The sequence below is a fragment of the Grampus griseus genome (genome assembly GCF_964374135.1).
Source record: "Grampus griseus genome assembly, chromosome: 6".
Taxonomy (NCBI): domain Eukaryota; kingdom Metazoa; phylum Chordata; class Mammalia; order Artiodactyla; family Delphinidae; genus Grampus; species Grampus griseus.
In genome coordinates this window covers 50,152,569-50,171,654 of record NC_139000.1, presented here as the reverse complement: position 1 = coordinate 50,171,654, position 19,086 = coordinate 50,152,569, and the positions used below count along the sequence as shown (strand labels likewise).

The following is a 19,086-nucleotide window of genomic DNA, read 5'->3' as shown; positions in this document are numbered from 1 at the left end:
AGAACAAAGAGGTGGGAAAAGGGCTAATTCACTCCCTGCTTGAGCTGGGACATCCATCTTCTCTTGCCCTGGGACGTCAGCATTCCTGGTTCTTGGGCCTTCAGACTTGGACCAGGCCTTATACCATTGGCTTTCCTGGTTCTCAGACATTCGGGTTTGGACTGGAATTACACCACCAGCTCTCCTGGACCCCCAGCTTGCATATGGCAGATCGTGGGACTTTTCAACCTCCATAATTGCATGGGCCGATCCCTCATGATAAATCTGTCACCTAGAAGTTGCTGACCCACTTGTTTTGCCAGGAGGCCACAAACCCACTAACTGTCGGTTACAGTTTGAAATGAAGGAAGCTCACCATATATAAAATGCTGCCTCTAAAACCTCAAAACTCTGGGCCTCAGCTCCAACACTGGACCCCTTAAGGGTCCTGGAGATGCTTAATCAGTTTCACCCCATTGCTTCGCACCACATCTCTCCACCCAGTGCCACCAAAAATGACGCTTGGCTATCAGGCTCTGAAATCACATACACAAAGCTGGGTGTTCACGGTACATACAGATGAGAACCCCAGCATGGCTAATCAAACGCAGCCTACCTGAGGCCCTCCTGGGGAAGTAATTGGGGTATTTGGGCAGGTTGTACCTGAAGCCTCTAACTGGATCCTGAAAAGGAAGACTAACCGGGGAACATTAAATTGAAGTTAAGGCAAAGCTGACTGCTTGTGACTTTTCCACTGCCCTGATGTGGATCTAATCTCCCCTCTTGTTTGTTCCTGACTAGCCTCAGTCAGTACTTTCCCTCCCTGGACTTTGATTTCCTTATCTGCTAAATGGGAAATTCCAGACGGTGGCTAATGCTTCCTCAAGCTTCAGCGTTGTATAATCCTAAACATTTATTGCCATTAAGAAATAACGTACTTTTGGACTTAAGACGAACACTAACTTTAAATTAAATGTAGTTAAATTAACAATTGAACACTCCTCCGAAGAGTGAATATCAAAATGCCAGAGCTGATCCATAATCAAACTTGGCTTCTTGGTGAAATAAGGGAGGAAAGGACAAGATAGAGAAAAGTACAGTTTTTTAGTTGAAGTTTCTTCCTCCTCTGGTGGAGTTAACAAACCCTTTCTTTAATAATTTGATAGGACAGTACTGTGTGTTGGCTTACTTGCTTAGGTTCTTACTTGGCAAAAGCAAGCTGGAAATCCCATGTCGGCCTCCAGATTTTTATTGGTGACATTTTACCAGCTCTTGGGATCCAGACATGTCAAACCCCTGGTGAAAACCTCACAGCTGAAATTTCCAAAGGCTCGATTTTATGCCAAGACAGGAAAGTGGAGTTTTTCCCCCCAATCACTACATAAATGGATTGAAGAAACATAAGCCTTAAATTGTGAAGAAGTCTGCTCTTCAGCAGAGTCCGTTTTTGCTGGAGGAGTCTAGGTGCTGGACAGTCTCCTGTGGGCTACCACCCAGGCTCCAGCAAGGAAAGCCTGCAGGAGTCTTTGGTGGACCTCTTCCACGGGCCAGCAGACTAACGCTGATTGCGGTTGTGTTACTACCTTGGTTTAGCCTTTCGTGCGCGTGCAGAGGAGCCTCTGTGCTGGGCATCAGTGGACCAGCACCCACACTGGTACCCAGTAGGTCTGCCAGTGCCCAACCTGAGAAAATCAGGTTAGTGTCTGCTGGCTTATCCTCACTGCACCCGCTGTTTGGTGTTGCACTTGTGCCCTATACCTCCTGAGAAACTCCAGCTGGAGCCAACAGCCCATTAATTTGCATTTCCTGCAATAGAACTTCATTCATGCCGAGTTGGTATTTGTTACTCACTGGAGCAGCTTAATAAGCAGAAGCAAACCCTTCTGCTGTGTGGTACCCAGTGTGCAGAGCTTTGTTTTGGGGTTATGGCTTTCACCCCTAACTTAAAAAAATTTTTTTTAATGTTGTAAATGGTAATATGTAGAAGGGTTAATCCTCATGATGCTTTTAGAAGAAATACTGTGAAAAGTGTCCCTTTCATTCCTGTGCCTTTATTACCTGTCTAACTCTAGTGGTCACTGTTACTTGGGGTCTGTATATCCTTCAAGGATTTTTTGTGCAGATACATGCCAGAGATATATTTTTTGCTTTTGTATGCAAATGGTGGCATGCCATACACAGTATTCTGCATCAAGCTTCTTTCACTTAATCTGTCTCAGATCTCACCACGTCAGTACATAAGCCTCCTCGTTCTTTTTTAATAGCTGCGTGGTATTCCAGCGTGTGGCTGAACCATAATTACGTTGACTGGTTCCCTTCTGAGAGACATCTAAGTTGCTTCCAATCCTTTGTCCTTACAAACAGTGCTATAATGAATAACCAGGTACAAACATGTCATTTTGTACAAACAGCAGTTTATCTGTACTGTAAATTATAGCCATGCATTTGCTGAATCAAGAGTTATGTACATTTGTCATTTTGACAGGAGTTGTGAAAATGTCCTCCAAAGGAAAAGTATCAATTTGCTTTCCCACTAATAGTGCCTCAGGGTACCAGTCTGCCTTGAGCTATATCAATGTTTTAAATTTCTGCCCATCTGAGAGAGAAAACGATATCTCGGTGACCGTTAATTTGCATTTATTCCATTATAAGTGAGGTTGGACACCTTTTCATATGCATAAGCCATTTATGCTTCCATTTCTGTGATGTGCCTGATTATACCCTGGGCTATTTTTTTTACATATATAACTTTTCGGTCTTTTTCTTTGCTGTATTTTGGAGCTCTTTGTATTGGGAGATTAGCTCTTTGTGATATGAGTTGCAAATATTTTCTCATTTTGTCACTTTTATTTTCCCTTTTTTTTTTTTTTTTAAGCCAGTTAGTCACTTCATTCTCCACGTGACATGTCCAACCCTGGGCTGTCTCCCGTCAGCACACAGCCTTAATCATCCAGACACACTGAGCGCTCCCCACTTGCCAGGCGCATGGCCTTTCATGTTTCCATCCACTTGGCCATGTTATTTCTAGAGGCTCAGTACCAGGCCTCAGAGAGCACAGCTTGTAAATGGCAGAGATGGAACTGGAACCCAGGTGTCCCTGGACCACAGGGAGTTAGGAGCATCTTAACTCCCATACAGGGTATCCAGTATAATTTAACAGAATGCAAAGTCTTAATGTTTGTCAAAGGAAAGCAGAATTCATAAGCTAAAACCTACTAAGAGAAAAAAAGTGGCAATGTTTTATGATCCACTATTAGGGAATGTTCCTCTCCATTCAGGCAAATGGAGAGGTTCAAGCTTGTATAACCTCAGCAGTTAATTATTAATATATTGTTAGTTATGCTGTGAAGAAATTGCCACTTTCTCTAATGCCTGTGTTAAGTATTATCCCTGCCCCCTTTTCATCATCTCCATTTATACAAATACAATTTATTGATGACCCCATAGAGGCAAGCCTGCCTCACAGTTGACCCATACCATTCTCTGTATCTTAATGTGGCCCAAAGCTAGCTAGATTTTTCTCATTTTTAGTGATGCGGTGGCTTTTAATACGAGCTGTGTCAGGGTGGATACCTAAAGAAACGAATGTTCCCTTTCTCTAACCAGAGATGTTCTCTGTGTGTGTGTGTGCGTGCGTGCGTGCATGTGTCTGCCTGTCTCATTGCCAAGGAAACCTAACACTCTCCTTTTTACACCATTGCTAAATAAACCATAGTACTCAGGGAGATGTGAATCCAAGGAAAACTATTGTAATTAATACTTGCTTCAGGGAAAGGTGAACAACTCAAGAAGCTCAGAGTTACCAAAAATGAAAATGATAATAAAAAATACTGTATCCTCAGGGGCTTCCCTGGTGGCGCAGTGGTTGAGAATCTGCCTGCTAATGCAGGGGACACGGGTTCGAGCTCTGGTTTGGGAGGATCCCACATGCCGTGGAGCAACTAGGCCCGTGAGCCACAACTACTGAGCCTGCGCGTCTAGAGCCTGTGCTCCACAACAAGAGAGGCTGCGATAGGGAGAGGCCCGCGCACTGCGATGAAGAGTGGCCCCCGCTTGCCACAACTAGAGAAAGCCCTCGCACAGAAACGAAGATGCAACACAGCAAAAATAAATTAATTAATTAATAAACTCCTACCCCCAACATCTCCTTAAAAAAAAAAATACTGTATCCTCTCTAATAAAATCTTGGGCCCCCCAACTGCATGGAAATAAATCATTTAAAGAATAATTCCATGTAAGTGGAACGGGTGTTTTATTTTACTCTTGAATGTTGAAGGTGATCTGCTGTAATGGAATGAATTGCTTTACGTGAGATTGAAAGGAGAAAACAGAGTGGAACAAATTAAAAAATTGGCAACACTCTTAACCCGCTGAAAATAGCCTGCTTCAGAACCCAAGGCATTGTGATTATTTTTACTTGCTTGCAACAGTGAAGAAGGATGTCAGAGGTCATTTTGAACCTCTGCTTTTACCTCTTATGTCTACATAGCGCATGTTTTCAAGTTATATTCATATAAGTTCCAAAATTATTCCTTTTGGCAATCCCATAAAAGCTGTAACTGAGTGCATGTCTCCTCATAAATCCCAAAATATGGAATGAGGAAATGTTTGAATACCATACCTGGGTGTCATACAAGCATTATGAATATTCAGCTGTACTTACTTAGGGCAACAGTAGCCATTTAAGTGAGCAGGTGATATGGGGGCTCTTCCATACATGAGCTCTTCTCCCAGGCAGCCTCCGTTCCTGTGTCACACCCCTCCTGTGTGTGCCTTGCTGCTGCTTGAGTGCAGTCCTGGCCTTTCCAGATAAGATTTATTATAAGAGGATGGCCCCTAACAACACAAGCCAACTACTTCCTCTGGAACTCACCAAAAGGAACAGTCATCTGTAACCATGCAGGGGAAAACCTGGCCACACTGGATACATTGAACAGATCAAGGATGGTCTTTGACTATGGTGATTTTGACTTTATATGTTGACTTTTGAACCTAAGCTTCACCTAAGGATCAACTTTACTGAATTAGCATTATCTTGAAAACTCATTTTTTCCACTCAAAAAATACTTATCGTCTAACATGTGTTAGGTGCTGATACAAAATTCTGACTGACCTCAGCAAACTTAAATTGTAGTAGATTCCAAGTGCTTGTTGTGTGCTAAAAGCCTTTTTATTTGCACAGTTGATTCGTTTAACATCCATGAAAATCAGCCTTCAGTGTCCCGTCTAGAATATGGTAAAAAGAGATCCTGAAACTCTACATAAAAGTATATTACTCTACTGCATTGTTCCAATTTCTTACAATGAAGGATTAGGTGACTTTTCTGATGTCATGTGAAATATATCTAGTCAAAGAATAAAATGAATGGTAAACATCGTAAACATCAAAATTCAGGGTAGTGGATGCCTCTGAGGAGAAGGAAGGGTATATGATCAGTAAAAAGTACAGAAGGCAATTCAACTATATGAATAATATTCTTAAGCAGCATTTTAGGTTCATGAGTATTCACTGATTTCTTTATACCTTTTATATATCATAAATTTTGCAAAAAATTTTCAAAGGTGAACCCAGAAGAGGGAAAAAAATATAATGATATATATGGGAATGGAAATCAGGTTTTAAAATCCCTAAAATATCTAAGGTCTTTTTCCTGTAACTATGGATGTAAGAAAGAGTTCAGATTCAGGACCCATCTATTTCCACTGTGATGGTTCTCTCTGTTGGTGAGATATTTTCTAAATCATTTTACTTATTCCTAGTTTAAAATGTTTATCCAACATTTAAAATTCATTGCCAAAAAAATGCATTTTTGGCATTGCTCCAAACACTGAGCCCTGGATCTTATACCCTAAAGCATTACAACAGTGGTTTCATTGGGGAAAATGGAGAGATTTTCCCAAGAAGGAGGCAGAGGGGGATGATGAATTTTCTGGTTAAAGACACACTGTGATTGGCAAGGGATGCCTGCTTGGAGTGGCCCTTGCTGCGTTAGCATCTGTTTTTACCTGATGCCCATTGGCCTTTGTGACATGAGGTTAGAGAGACCCAGTATCAAGGGATGTTTTCCTAGAGGGGAAATTGGCACAGGACAAATAGAGCTAGAATTTGAAGTCAAAATTGTCTTTGCTAATGTTCCTTCTCTCTCTCTTTTTTTTTCTTTTTAACATTTTAACTGCAGTGAAGGGAGCAATCTGACCCCAGCACATCACTACCCAGACTTCAGATTTAAGACATATGCTCCACTAGCATTCCGATATTTCAGAGAACTTTTTGGTATCAAGCCTGATGATTACTTGGTAAGAACCTATCATTTTCCTTCCTTCTCCAGAAATGTGTGACGTCAACATTTTTCTCATAGCAACAGTGACAAGTGGCTTGTGTCTCTTATTTTACAAAGCTCTGGAGCATAGTAAAAGTTCCAGGTTTCATAAGGATTATAAATTAAGCTTCAGGAAATGTAGTTTGACTCTGCAGCTCTTACCTGATAGCTACAAAATGTGCTATGGTAATTGATATTTGAATAAGTGGGGTATCGGTTGCTACTTCAGATAATTATTCTAACAGATATATTATAATTAGTTATAAAGACTCCTGTGAATTTTGCTGATTGGATTCTGTATGAAAGCCTTCCTATTTTAATTGACTTATTTATACCATTCGTCTCAAACCTGCCTTGGCCTACAGCCATTTTCACCTTGACCTACAATTTGAATATGATTTTAAAGCAGCTGGATAGTTTTGTTTTCAACAGCTCTTCATGCCGGCTCTTTCTAGAGGTGTTTTTGTTTGGTACCAGAACATGTATTATCCTTAGGCCTCTCTCTTCTCCCTGTCTGCCTCCTTGCACACAGTGGGTACAAACACAGCCGCCTTATTGTGAGGATGTCTGATGTGACCTCAGAGTTTTACCTTATTCCTATTCAAGAAGCCAGGAGCTCTCTTTCTGTTCCAAGAGAAAAAGTGGTTTATCTCATAATTTGATCACTGTTAACACCCTGGGGCTCTTGAAAATTGGTTTTCAAGAAGCTTTAGGAAGGATACCATCAAATAGTTATTGTTCATCCCATTCTGAATGATCTTAATAAGACTTGAGCCAGATCCTAGAAGAATCCTTTGCAGAGGAAGTACAGCAACATGTGTTACTTGTTAACAGAGAGTATTTAAACTGTATCTTATAATTTGGGTAAGGTATAAATGGTTAACTTCAGAGCTGATTCTGTTCTGGGCTGATGAAAACCCACGAATTTAGCTGGGCCCTAAGAAAATAACATGACTTCTGCCTGATGAATGAGAGAATACTGGTTCCTCAAGACACATTAATAAGTCTTCACAGAGCATGAGAACTGAGTAGAAAGTCCTTGGGTGCCCTGCTGCCCTTAAATGTGCACTGATACAACTCAACATCAAAAATAAATAAATAAACAACCCAATTTAAAAATGGGCAGAGGATCTGAATAGACATTTTTCCAAAAAAGACATACGGATGGCCAACAGGCACATGAAAAGATGCTCAACATCACTAATCATCAGAGACATGCAAATCAAAACCACAATGAGCTATCACCTCACACCTGTCAGAATGGCTATGTTGATCTCTGCCTCACCACACCCCTTTGATGGAGAGACTAGGTGCCTCTACCCAGCATTACCAACCCTGCCCTCCCAACCACTCAAGTACAACACAAACACACACATTTGCAGGATTGGGGGGTGGGGTGTACCTTAGAGAAGATCCTTTAGTTTCTGGCCATTCTGTAATTACTGAGGGTCACTGTCATCCACGAAACATGTTTGGAGAACCCAGTGGGGTCTTGATATTGTGTTATTGAAAACAAGATTGATAGCTCATCTTCTGCCATATGTTACCAGTTAATGGATTCTCTTCTGACTTACCTTGAGCTCCTGCCAGCCAAGGAGATGCCACCAGACTTGCATTTCATAACACAGATTCAATCAGTGTGATGAGATGGCTGTCTACCCTGAGCAGGTCTTCCTTTAGTGTTCCTGTGGCCGCTGACGGGCAGGCTGGGAAGCCCATTCTTTTATTCAGTCTTTCTCACAAGATTTCTCTCCTTGGGGAAGGCCTTTTTCTGAGCAACAACTCACACAGCTTATACAGTTTCCTAATGAGCCTTTAAGCTGGAAAAGTTACCTTCATAATGAGGTCAGAGCATTTACAAAGGAGCAGGGGAGACCAAGCTGATGACTTCTCAAAGCAAAAGTCCTCCTTCGTGTACCTGGCAAGAGGTGGTTAATTGATCACTGGGTACTTTGAATACCAACTGTAACTAATATACTTTGCTAATAATTATGGAGAGATTCAAAAAATTATAAGTCATGGCACTCAGAGAACTTAGAATCCAATTGGAATGATGATTTCTGTGGGGAAACAACAAATTCTACCAGGCAGTAAATAAAAAGACGGAAGCAAAACAATAAATACTCCAGGATTTCAAAGGAGGGAGAGGTCTCCCTCTGTTGAATTGATGATTAGGGGGGCTTCTTATGGGCATGGCGTAGTTTAACTGTGACTTAAAAATTGCAAGGGATTTGAGTAGGTGGGAAAAAGGGAAAGATGTTGGGACAGGGTATAAGGGTAGGGAGCAGTGTTAGCACTGTCAGCCAGAGATGCAAGTGCATTAAATATTTAGAAGGACTTTGAGTGGTCCAGTATAGCAAGAGGGGAAGGTTTTGATCAGGAAGATTAGAAAGACAGTGCTAGATAATTCAAATAACCAGTTGTGGGTTTTGTGGGTTTTTTGTTTTTGTTTTTTTAATTATAGGAAATTGGTGAAATGTCAAGACTGACTAGATATTTGATTATGTTGAAGTTTTGGGGGTTTTTTGGTGGGATGATGGTATTGTAGTTGTGTTTTTTTTGTTTTGTTTTGCTTCGTTTTGTTTGCGGTACGCGGGCCTCTCACTCTTGTGGCCTCTCCCGTTGCGGAGCACAGGCTCCGGACGCGCAGGCTCAGCGGCCATGGCTCACGGACCCAGCTGCTCCGCGGCATGTGGGATCTTCCTGGACCGGGGCACGAACCCGTGTCCCCTGCATCGGCAGGCGGACTCTCAACCACTGCGCCACCAGGGAAGCCCGTGGTTGTGTTTTAAAAGAGGAATCCTTGTCTTTTAGAGACACATACTGAAATATCTGTGGGAGAAATGATATGATGTCTGCGATTTGCTTCAAAAGAATCTGAGGGAAGCAGCCAGGGCAATGGTTGAGGGTGTAAAGGAAACAAGGCTGGCCATGAGTTGATAGCTGAAAATAGACACGTTGAAGCCAGAAGATAGACATGTGTGTCAATTCACACACAATGTTAATTAGTTCTCTTTACTTTTGTGTATGTTTGAAATTTTCCATAATGAAAAGTTAGGGGGGGAAAAAAGATGGGATCAGACAGATAAGTGTGCTTTTGTTTGATTGCATTTTCCACCTCCCTTATTAATTGTACACACAGTTCAGTAACCGGACCCGTCTCCGGGACCTGCAAGAAACAGAACAAGGGCAGTGGGCCTCTAGCTAAACATGGCTGCCTGGTCCCCAGTGGCTGGGGCCACCCACAGCCCAGAACCAAGGCAGCTCACCTTACTGGTCTTGGAGCTGCTGGAAGCTCACTCTAAACTACTACATCTGAGGAGCCCACCCAGTCATCTGGAGTGTGGTAGATGAGGAAGGGGTCTTTTGCCGGACACAACATACTTCAGAAAGTCAGGTGGAAACTCAGAGACCATTTTTTTTTTTAAATAAATTTATTTATTTATTTTTGGCTGCATTGGGTCTTTGCTGCTGTGCACGGGCCCTCTCCAGTTGCAGCGAGCGGGGGCCACTCTTCGTTTTGGTGCGCAGGCTTCTCACTGCAGTGGCCTCTCCGCTGCAGAGCACAGGCTCCAGGCGCCTGGGCTTCAGTAGTTATGGCTCGTGGGCCCCAGAGTGCAGGCTCAGTAGTTGTGGCGCAGGGGCCCAGCTGCTCCGCGGCATGTGGGATCCCCCCCAGACTAGGACTCGAACCCGTGTCCCCTGCATTGGCAGGCAGATTCCCAACCACTGCGCCACCAGGGAAGCCCTCCGAGACTTTTTAACCCAACTCTTCATTGTAGATGAGGAATCTGAAGCTGGTGAAGGGAGGTGCCCAAGGTTACCCACGTTGGGGACTGGAGGCAGAGCCCAGGCCAGAACAGTGGTCTCACCTCCTTCCCTGGTGCTCTTTCCCTCTACCAGTTGGCCTCATGCTTCCCAACACTAAGTCTCAGACCTCTTATTAGATGTGGTCTCAAGATGGCCACTCCCTAGCCATCAAACTATGAACTGTGGTTATCCATTCTGAAGAGTACAGCCAAAGAGGTAAAAGACCCCTAACAAAGCACATTTTCAAAGAGTTAAGGCCAAAAAAGCACAGAAAAATGAATTAAAACGTCCCCTGAAAAACTGTGTGAAGATAAAAAAGGATACGGTGCAGATCACAAATGCATGCTGGCATCTATCAAACTGGGGTTATCTAAACCCAAATTTGTGAAGATATACTGATCTAAATGGGAGAGGGAAGGAGAGGGTAATTTTACGTAGGGATTGGTAACTATTGGTAGATTTGATATCGGATCTCTCTGATGTTTGTATTTCTACTTAGTCTTATACTGTTGCATCTGGATTTCAGCCTGAATAACTCTGATTACATTCTCAGTACCATTAAAACTCACCATGTGCGTGCCAATTACAAGTTCATGTTGAAACGTGCATAATTTGGATATAAGACAGTGTGGTGAAGGTATGTCCACGTGCACCGCACAGCAATGCAAATGCTCCTTATTCCTTATTTGTTCCTAAATAAATGCCTCCCAGGGGAAGGCCAAGGGGCCCCAGAGCATTTTTTTTCCCATTTCTGCTTGGGCAACAGGCCTTTGGTTCATTGCCTTCTTTACCAGGTGCCTGGGTATTCCCAAATCCAGGGTGATTTATATGATATTTTTCAGGCTCACCAACACCCATAAGAAAGAGAGCGGGGTGAATATTTGACACTGTCGAGGGTAAGAAATGGCAGGAAAAATGATCTCCACCTCACTGTGCAAGTTTACAATGTTAATTTGCCTTGGCAGGCCCCAGCTGGGTTGTACTTTGCATTCTTGCCAGTGGGTACATAGGGAGGCCCTGCAGGAAATACAAGGCAGGGAAGGAACACGTCGGAACAGCTTGCGCAGATGAGAGGGCTGGAAGGTGCGTCAACCCAGGCGTGTACACAGGGGCTTGTTGATCGTGGCTAATTAAAATGTTCCCATAGCTCCTCTATATTTGCTCTGAAAAGGCAACATTTCAGAGAAGATTGCTCAGCAAGAGAACATGGTAACCAAGTTGCAGGGTGGAAAACCATAGAACTAGAGGTGATAATGGTAATAGTCCCAGGTGTTCAGCATCATAATGCTAGTTTATTGCAGACTGATGCTGTGCTAGGAGTGACCCCAAAATGGTTATTAAAATAGGTCAAAACAACTGATTTCTCCATTCATATTCATTTATAAATTACATAATAAAGGAGTATTTGGCAATTAAGTAACCAATGAAATAGCCTCCAGATTGTTACTGCTTGTAGAAGAATTTGAGAGTTTAATTGGAAGCAGATGTTCACGTCTGAATCCAGTTTTCCCTCGACAGCTCTTCCTGGATCACCCCCTAATTTCTCTATTTGCAGAAATAGATCACCCCCTAATTTCTGCATTCTTTGCTTTTTTTGTACTTTCACAACATTTACTCCTATCCATAAGAAGGTTCTGTGCCAGAAATTCAAACCCCATGGAACAAAAAATCAGAATCCTAAAGGGGGTCTGGGGTCTGCCTTCACTTTTTATGAGAATGGGATCCACACCTTTATTTTCCCAGGTCTCAAATTCATGATTATACAGAAGACCCAGGTTTTTTCTTTCTTTTTTAAAAATTAATTTATTTTCTAACTGAATTATAGTTAATTCACAATGTCATGTTAGTTTCAAGTATACAGCAAAGTGATTCAGTTACATGTGTGTGTATGTGTGTTATACACACACATGTTCTTTTTCAGATTCTTTTCTATTATAGGTATTACAAGATATTGAGTAGAGTTCCCTGTGCTATACAGTAGGTTCTTGTTGTTTATCTGTTTTACGTATAGTAGTATGTATATGTTAATCCCAAACCCCTAACTTATCTTGTCACCCCCGGCCCATCTCTTTTCTTGCTTCACCAAGAATATCTTAGTGTACCTTTGGGTAGCCCTCTTGTCGTGGGACTTAGGCTGAAACCCTCAGTACATCCTAGGGCACTGCTGGCTCTCCAGCTGTGTGTATGATCATGTAATGAAAAATGGCAACAGCAATGACTAAGTGGTCACTCTGCTTGGGGTTTCAAAAGCATTCGTTTTTAAAACTTTGAGCTGCTGTTAGGTAGATATTACCATCGTTATTTTAGAGATGAGGTTCCTAAGACTCCAAGATGCTAAGTTCCTCACTCAAGGTCAGAGAACTGGCTACTGACAGAGTCATGATTTTAGAAACATCAGTCGATTCCAACTCCCAGGCCTTTCCTTCCGCGTGGACTCTGCACACAGCAGGGAAGGTGCCCTCTGCTTCTTCTTGGCTTTTATAGCATCCTGTGTGCAGTATGAGGACTATTTTTGTTTTCGTCTCTTATCCTCAACTGCTTCATAAGGGCTTAGGCTGCATTGCTGCTTAGCAAGAGAGCTTCAGGAAGCAAGGCTAGAGGAAAAAGAAGGAGGAGGTAGCAGATGGAAGTTGCCAGTGACGCTTAGGAGGGCAGCAAACACTTGCTTCTTTCTTTTCCTGGTGGATTTTGTTTCCCTTACCCACAGTGCTGCCAAAGCAGGTTAATTTAAAAGGTAACATCTAGAAACTTCCTTTTCATCATTCTTCTCCCAGTTTCTCTGTTTCTTCTCCTCCCTCCTTCCTTTTGTTCCTCACTTCCTCTCAGATTTTTCTGTGATGAGGACTTAAATATTCACAAGCCCAGATAATGGAGGGCTTGGAGGATGTTCAGCCCTGGTGTTTTCAGATGCCTCCATCCTCAAAGTACAGTTCCTTAAGTCCCTGCTTTTGCCTCGCACCAGGGCTCGTCTGATCTCACACCATAGCGTCCTTACCTTTTTCTCTGCCCCTAATGTTTCTCTAGTCAATAATTGGGATTTATTAGCTAATAAACACTAAGCTCATTAGCCCAAAATTGACTGTCCTGCTGGGTTGGGGCACTTCTTGGTGAGACAGCTATTCAGTTGTTGGTAAATTTCAATCATTCATTTGACAAAAATTTATTGAGTTCCTTCTGTGTACAAGGCACAGGTCCTGAACTGTATCAGAGTATAAGACAGTCATAGTTTCTGCCCTCATAGAGTTTTACAATCTTATGGGAACTTGGAATAACTAAATAGGCAATTAAGGTATTTTGTGGTAACTTGTGTGACGAGAACATTCAGTGCCAGGAAGCAGTTGATCTGGATTCACAGAACCAGGGAGAGTTTTCCAGGGCAAGCGCTGTCCAGCAGACACTGAAGGCCAAAGTCACTGTAACAACCTCCTCACTGTGTCTTCCTTTTGTCCACCTACTGTGGGCTCTCAGCACAGCAGATGGCATGGTCCTCTGCTCCAGATGCTGCAATGGCTTTCAGCTCCCCTAGAGAAAGGGCCAAAGTCCATACCATGGCCTATGGCTCCCTATGTGTCGGGTCCACCCAACCCTTCTGGCTTCTTCCCTTTCAGCTCTCCTCCCTGCTCCCTCTGCTTCAGCCATGGCCTCCTTGCTGTGCCTTGAACTCTCCAGGTCTCAAGACCTTAGCATTTGCCCTTCCCTCTGCCTGGAATACCCTTTCCCCAAGTATCCCCAGGCCTCTCCTCAAATGCCACCTTCCCAGTAATGCTTTTAGTGACCACCCAGGCCTCATCATTGCTGGCACTCCCTGCCCCCCTTTCCATGCTTCCTTTTTCTCAACAGCACTTGGCACGTTCTGATGTATAAGTTATTTACTTGTTTGTTGACTGTTTCCTCCTACTAGAATATAAGCTTCCTGAGTGCCTGGGACAGTACAGACAGATGCTCAGTAGATACTTTTTAAATGTTGAATGAACACATGAATGATGCATTTCTGGCATACAACTAGAATCATGTGTGAAATTAACCACATCACCCTGAGGGTTTTCATGAAGAATCAGCAAGCCGAGTATATGTTAAAACTGGTATGTCAAGTATATAAGTGCATACTCATTCTGCCAAAAATACTCTGTTATAATATAATGCTAGTCTAGTTTCTGTTCTCAAGAAAATAAGGGGTTTTTTTTAGAATAAGTTTTATTCAGTGGTAGTCAACTGGGTAAAGGTAGCATGGAGGTTGTTTCCGATAGAGGAAAATGCAAAAGCCAAGAGTGTGTGGCACACTTAAGAAAACGAGAAATAGTTCTCTGTGTTTACAGGTAGAGTTTGAGGAGAGAAGTGATGAGAGAGAAGGCTGGAGAGCAGGACTCCATCATTCATGGACTCAAATGCTCTCTTAAGAAACTTGGGTATTCTCTTCTTTGTAAACAGTGGAACCCACTGAAAGGTGTGAAGGCGTGGAAGGCTATGCAATTCAGAAAGATCTCTGGTCTCCTGGTGGAGAATGCACGGGGCGGGGGGCGGTCAAGAATGGATAGCTGAGAACAGGTGGAGATCGCCATAGTAATCAAGGCATGAAACGATGAACCCACTGAACTTCGGGTATTGGAAAAAGAGATGCCATGAAGGGGGCAGATATTATCAATAGTCTGGATATGGAAGGTGAAGAAATGTGAGACATCAAAGAGGATGCCCAAGTTTCTGGTTTGGGGAGCAAAATGAAGATAATGACGCATCAACATAATGATGCTTCCATTATCTAAGATAGAGGAAAAGGGGAGAAGATGGAGGACGGGAGAGGAGGCAGATGATCTAGAGTCACCACGTACAGTTGTACAGGGTGTGCACTGCCCAAGAACACCTGGCTAAGGTGAAGGAATGAAGACCGGAATCCATTCCTTCATCTATTCACCAACCCGTATCTGGTCCAGAGCTGCATCTGCCAGGAAAAAGAGTTCCCTCTTTCTAATTACTACAAAGTCACCACAAGGGCTAACCACAGGCCCGAGATGAACTCGCTTTTGAACTTGTTACATGTGCAGTGTTTCTGGTATAACCAAATAGAAATGTCTGTTGAAAAGTTAGACATACAGGTCTGGATCCCTAGAGAGAGATCTGAGCTGGAGATTGAGAGGTTAGAGTCATTTCCTTGTTGAAACCATGAGTGGATGACCTCCCTTGGGAGAGTAAATAGTGAGAAGAGAATAGGTGTTGGTGTCAAGTGACAAATACACAGTGTGGATCACACCTTCTGTTGTTATTCTATGGGCACTTGTTGGAAACAAAGCAGCTTGGTCAATACCACTGTTGGAGTTGTCTCATTGGACAAATATGGTGATTGTGATTCTGTCATACTGGGGGTGGAGGAGGGCATGTTGTTTCCCATTGTAGAATTATTAAGGTAAATGGATCAAGTAAATGTTTAGAAATCTCAAAAGAGACCTCTTAGCATACGTGGAGTCTTCTTTCAAAGCTCTTGGAGAGGGCTTCCTATTTTAACATGGCCAAGATATATAATGCTGTGATTTTTCTTCCTTGTATGCATCATACACATTAAATGTATTTCTACTATTTATTTATTTGCTCTTGTAGTATTCCATATGCAGTGAACCTCTCATAGAGCTCTCTAACCCTGGAGCCAGTGGATCCTTATTTTTTGTGACCAGTGATGATGAATTTATCATCAAAACAGTTCAGCATAAAGAAGCAGAGTTCCTTCAGAAGCTCCTGCCAGGCTATTACATGGTAAGTAACTACACATAATTGAAGCTTCGACTTAAGGTTTAATTACTTTCCTCCGCAGTTTTCTTTTATATGTTTTTTTCAGTGGCTCTTTGGCATGTTTCCTTGTCTTTGGTGAGCTTTATTTTGCATTTAGAGTGTACTATGACATTCGTTGAATAGATTTTTAAAAGTAAGTAGAACTGAATAGTAGAGCATAGCTGTTGACTGACTTAGTCCTGAGCTTACATCCCACTCAGCCGTCAGCTAACTAGGTGAATAAGGTAAGCTCTAAGCCTCAGTCTCCTCAGTCTTTGAAGGCTGGGAAACACCTATCTTCCATGGTTGTTGTAATAAAGAAAGGATCTAGGATGTAAGATAAAGGAAGCAATGCATTGCAGAGCTCTTTGCCGCAGTACATAGTACTTACATGAGTAGTTAACATTCATTGAGGGCTAAGCTCTGTGTTAAAACACAGCTGTAAGTGCTTTGCATGCAGTAACTCATTTAATCCTCACAGCATCTTGGATACTTCAGTCATTGCCATTTTATAGATGAAGTAGTTGAGACAAAGATAAATGGAATCACTTGCCAAGGGTTATTTAGCTAGTGGGCCGTAGAAGTGGGGCTTGAATACAAGCAGTAGGGTTCCAGAGGCTGCATCTTTAACCCCTGCACCATGTACTGGCATACATTCCGTATTAGCTATTCTTAGCCATTACACTTCAGAATTTAGGATTTCATCGGTTAAATATAACGTGAAAATCGCCTTCCATGTAATGTTTTAGAGACAAAGAAACAATAACCTAGCCCAGGTGGATTTGCTAGTCATTTAGACCAGATTTTTAAGAAATAAACACTTTTCCTCAGTAGTTTTGTCATTTTCATACCTCTGGTTTCTTTGTACTTTCATAGCAGTTATTAATTTTTTGTGATTGGAATGGCTACAGGGAGAAGTTTGGATTTCAGAAGCCCCAGTTCTGCCATTCATTTGCTATGAGAGGTGATAACTGTCATCTTTGTTTCAAAACAAAATTGATGAAATATGCCACTTAGTATGTAAAAATATTATTTAGTTCCAACATCAGATAAGACAACATTAAATGCTATAAATTAGTCCCACATATAAATATAGGAATCAAAACTCTAAACAAAAATATTAGTGGGCAGCATATACAGATTTTAAAAGATTTTGATCCTGAACAAAACTGGGAAATATTTTTTAGCACAAATTGTCTACTTTATGTCAGAGAAAATAGAAAATACAGAAAAGAAAAACAATGCAACCAACTATATTTTTCTCAGAAATACATATTACTGATATTTTGTATGTATCGTTTCAAATATATTCTAGTCATATACACATTTTTAAATAATTTAAAATTGCAGTCAAACTGACAGCACTCTTTACTAATCTGCTAAGTGAGTAAATCTTAAACTTCTATACTTCTAAGCTTAGATAGACTAGTCTCTTTTATAAAACTACATTGTCCAATATCATAGCCATAGCCATATATAGCTATTAAATTTAAATTAATTAAAATTAAATAAACTTTTAAAATTTAGCTGAACAAGTAATTTTATCCCAATCATGTAAGCTAGTATAACAAACAATAGAATTCATCCCATTAACAAGAAGAAATGTGAACATTACATGGTTGTCCATATAGATATTGAGGAGAAATTAAGGCACTCAAAGTTCAGTATCTTCTCTTAATTCTTAAAATTGGCATGGAAGTTTTTAACATAATAAGTAAATAAATGAACATATACATATTATACATTTGTCAGTCTCTAAGAGTTCACATGATGTCTCATGGAGAAGAACAAAAGCTCTTTCACTGGAAGTCATAGAAAAAATAAGGATGCCCTCCATCAATGATCCTTTCTGACATATTTGCTAAAATTTCTATCAATAACTTTGAGTATAAAAAAAAGAAGAAAAGTATAAATACTGTTCTCTGCAAATGATACAACTGAAAATGAGCAGAAAAAAAAAAAAAGAAAATGAGCAGAATTTCAAGAAAATAAACCAGTAGTTTCTAGAGGTCATGAGAATCCAGTAGATTTTTGGGATATATGATAAATCTACAAAATCTATCATATTCCATTATGTAGATCATATAAATTTGGAGGGTATAAGGGGGAAAAAAGAATCCCATTCATGATGACAATAAATTATACTGATTATTATTAGAGAAAAATAAATAAATAAATGAAGACATACTATAATTCTGATTGGGAAAGCAGATATAGTAAGTATAACATATGAACAAAAATCCAAAAAGAATTTTTGTAATAAGAACTCAAATACTTAAGTCTATAAAAACAAATGAACAAGACCAATATGAAGGAAACTACAAAATGTTATTGAAGGACATAAAGTTCTGAAATAATGAAGAAATGTGCATCATTCCTGAGCTCAGAATTGTAAACATTTTAATTCCCCCCATACCAACTTATAAATCCAGACTAATTCCAATCAAAAATTCCAATAGGATTTTTTTCCCTGAACTTGACAAAGCTGGTTCATTTGAAAGTGAAAACAAATATTATTTTAAGCACATTTTAAAAAACAAACAGTGGAAGGCAAAAGTCGACAAACTTTTGGACAAGGAATGACAAACCATTTTCAGGAAAAAAGAAAAATGGTGGGCCTGCCATAACATACACCAAAAATATGTAAATCTATAGTAATATTAAAGATGTGGCTTTAGTACAGTTCTAGACAGAAAGATTAATGGATTCAAATAAAGTGTCCAGAAATATTTGACATTTTATTGTATGATATAGGAGGGACTTAAACACAATTGAGAGAGGACAAATGGTTACCCATTTCGGAAAAAAATTAAATCCCCTATTTCAGATCTTTCCCACACACAAAATTGCTTCCAGGCAAGGGAAACAAAAGCAGAAATAAACAAACAGGACTACATCAAACAAAAACACTTTTGCACAATGAAAGAAACTATCAATAAAATGAAAAATGAATGAGAAAAGATATTCAGAAGTGGTATATATGATAAGGTGTTAATATCAAAAATATAAAAAGAAGGGACGGTCCAGGATCATGACGAGTTACGGCGGGGATAAGGGAGGAGGGGGGTGTGGGCTGCTTCTTCTAGATGCTAGGGAATGCAGCTGGACCTGGATCCAAAGGAGGCTCTCCATATCAACAAGTCCTAGAGGACATTGCCCAGCTGGAGGACCGAGCAGAGCGCAGAAGGCCGGCCACCCTGTGCCTTTGGATTAGAGAATT

At 41.1% G+C, this 19,086-nt stretch overlaps 1 protein-coding gene across 2 annotated transcripts in view; it reads left to right on the top strand.

Moving 5' to 3' along the window:
- The window catches only part of PIP5K1B (phosphatidylinositol-4-phosphate 5-kinase type 1 beta), a 323,269-nt gene that overhangs the window by 168,667 nt on the left and 135,516 nt on the right, over positions 1-19,086 (top strand). For both annotated transcript variants that reach the window (XM_082656617.1, XM_082656616.1), the window contains exons 5-6: positions 6,159-6,276; positions 15,699-15,851. In XM_082656617.1, coding sequence (XP_082512743.1) covers positions 6,159-6,276; positions 15,699-15,851 — 271 coding nt within the window. The remainder of the gene's footprint in view (positions 1-6,158; positions 6,277-15,698; positions 15,852-19,086) is intronic.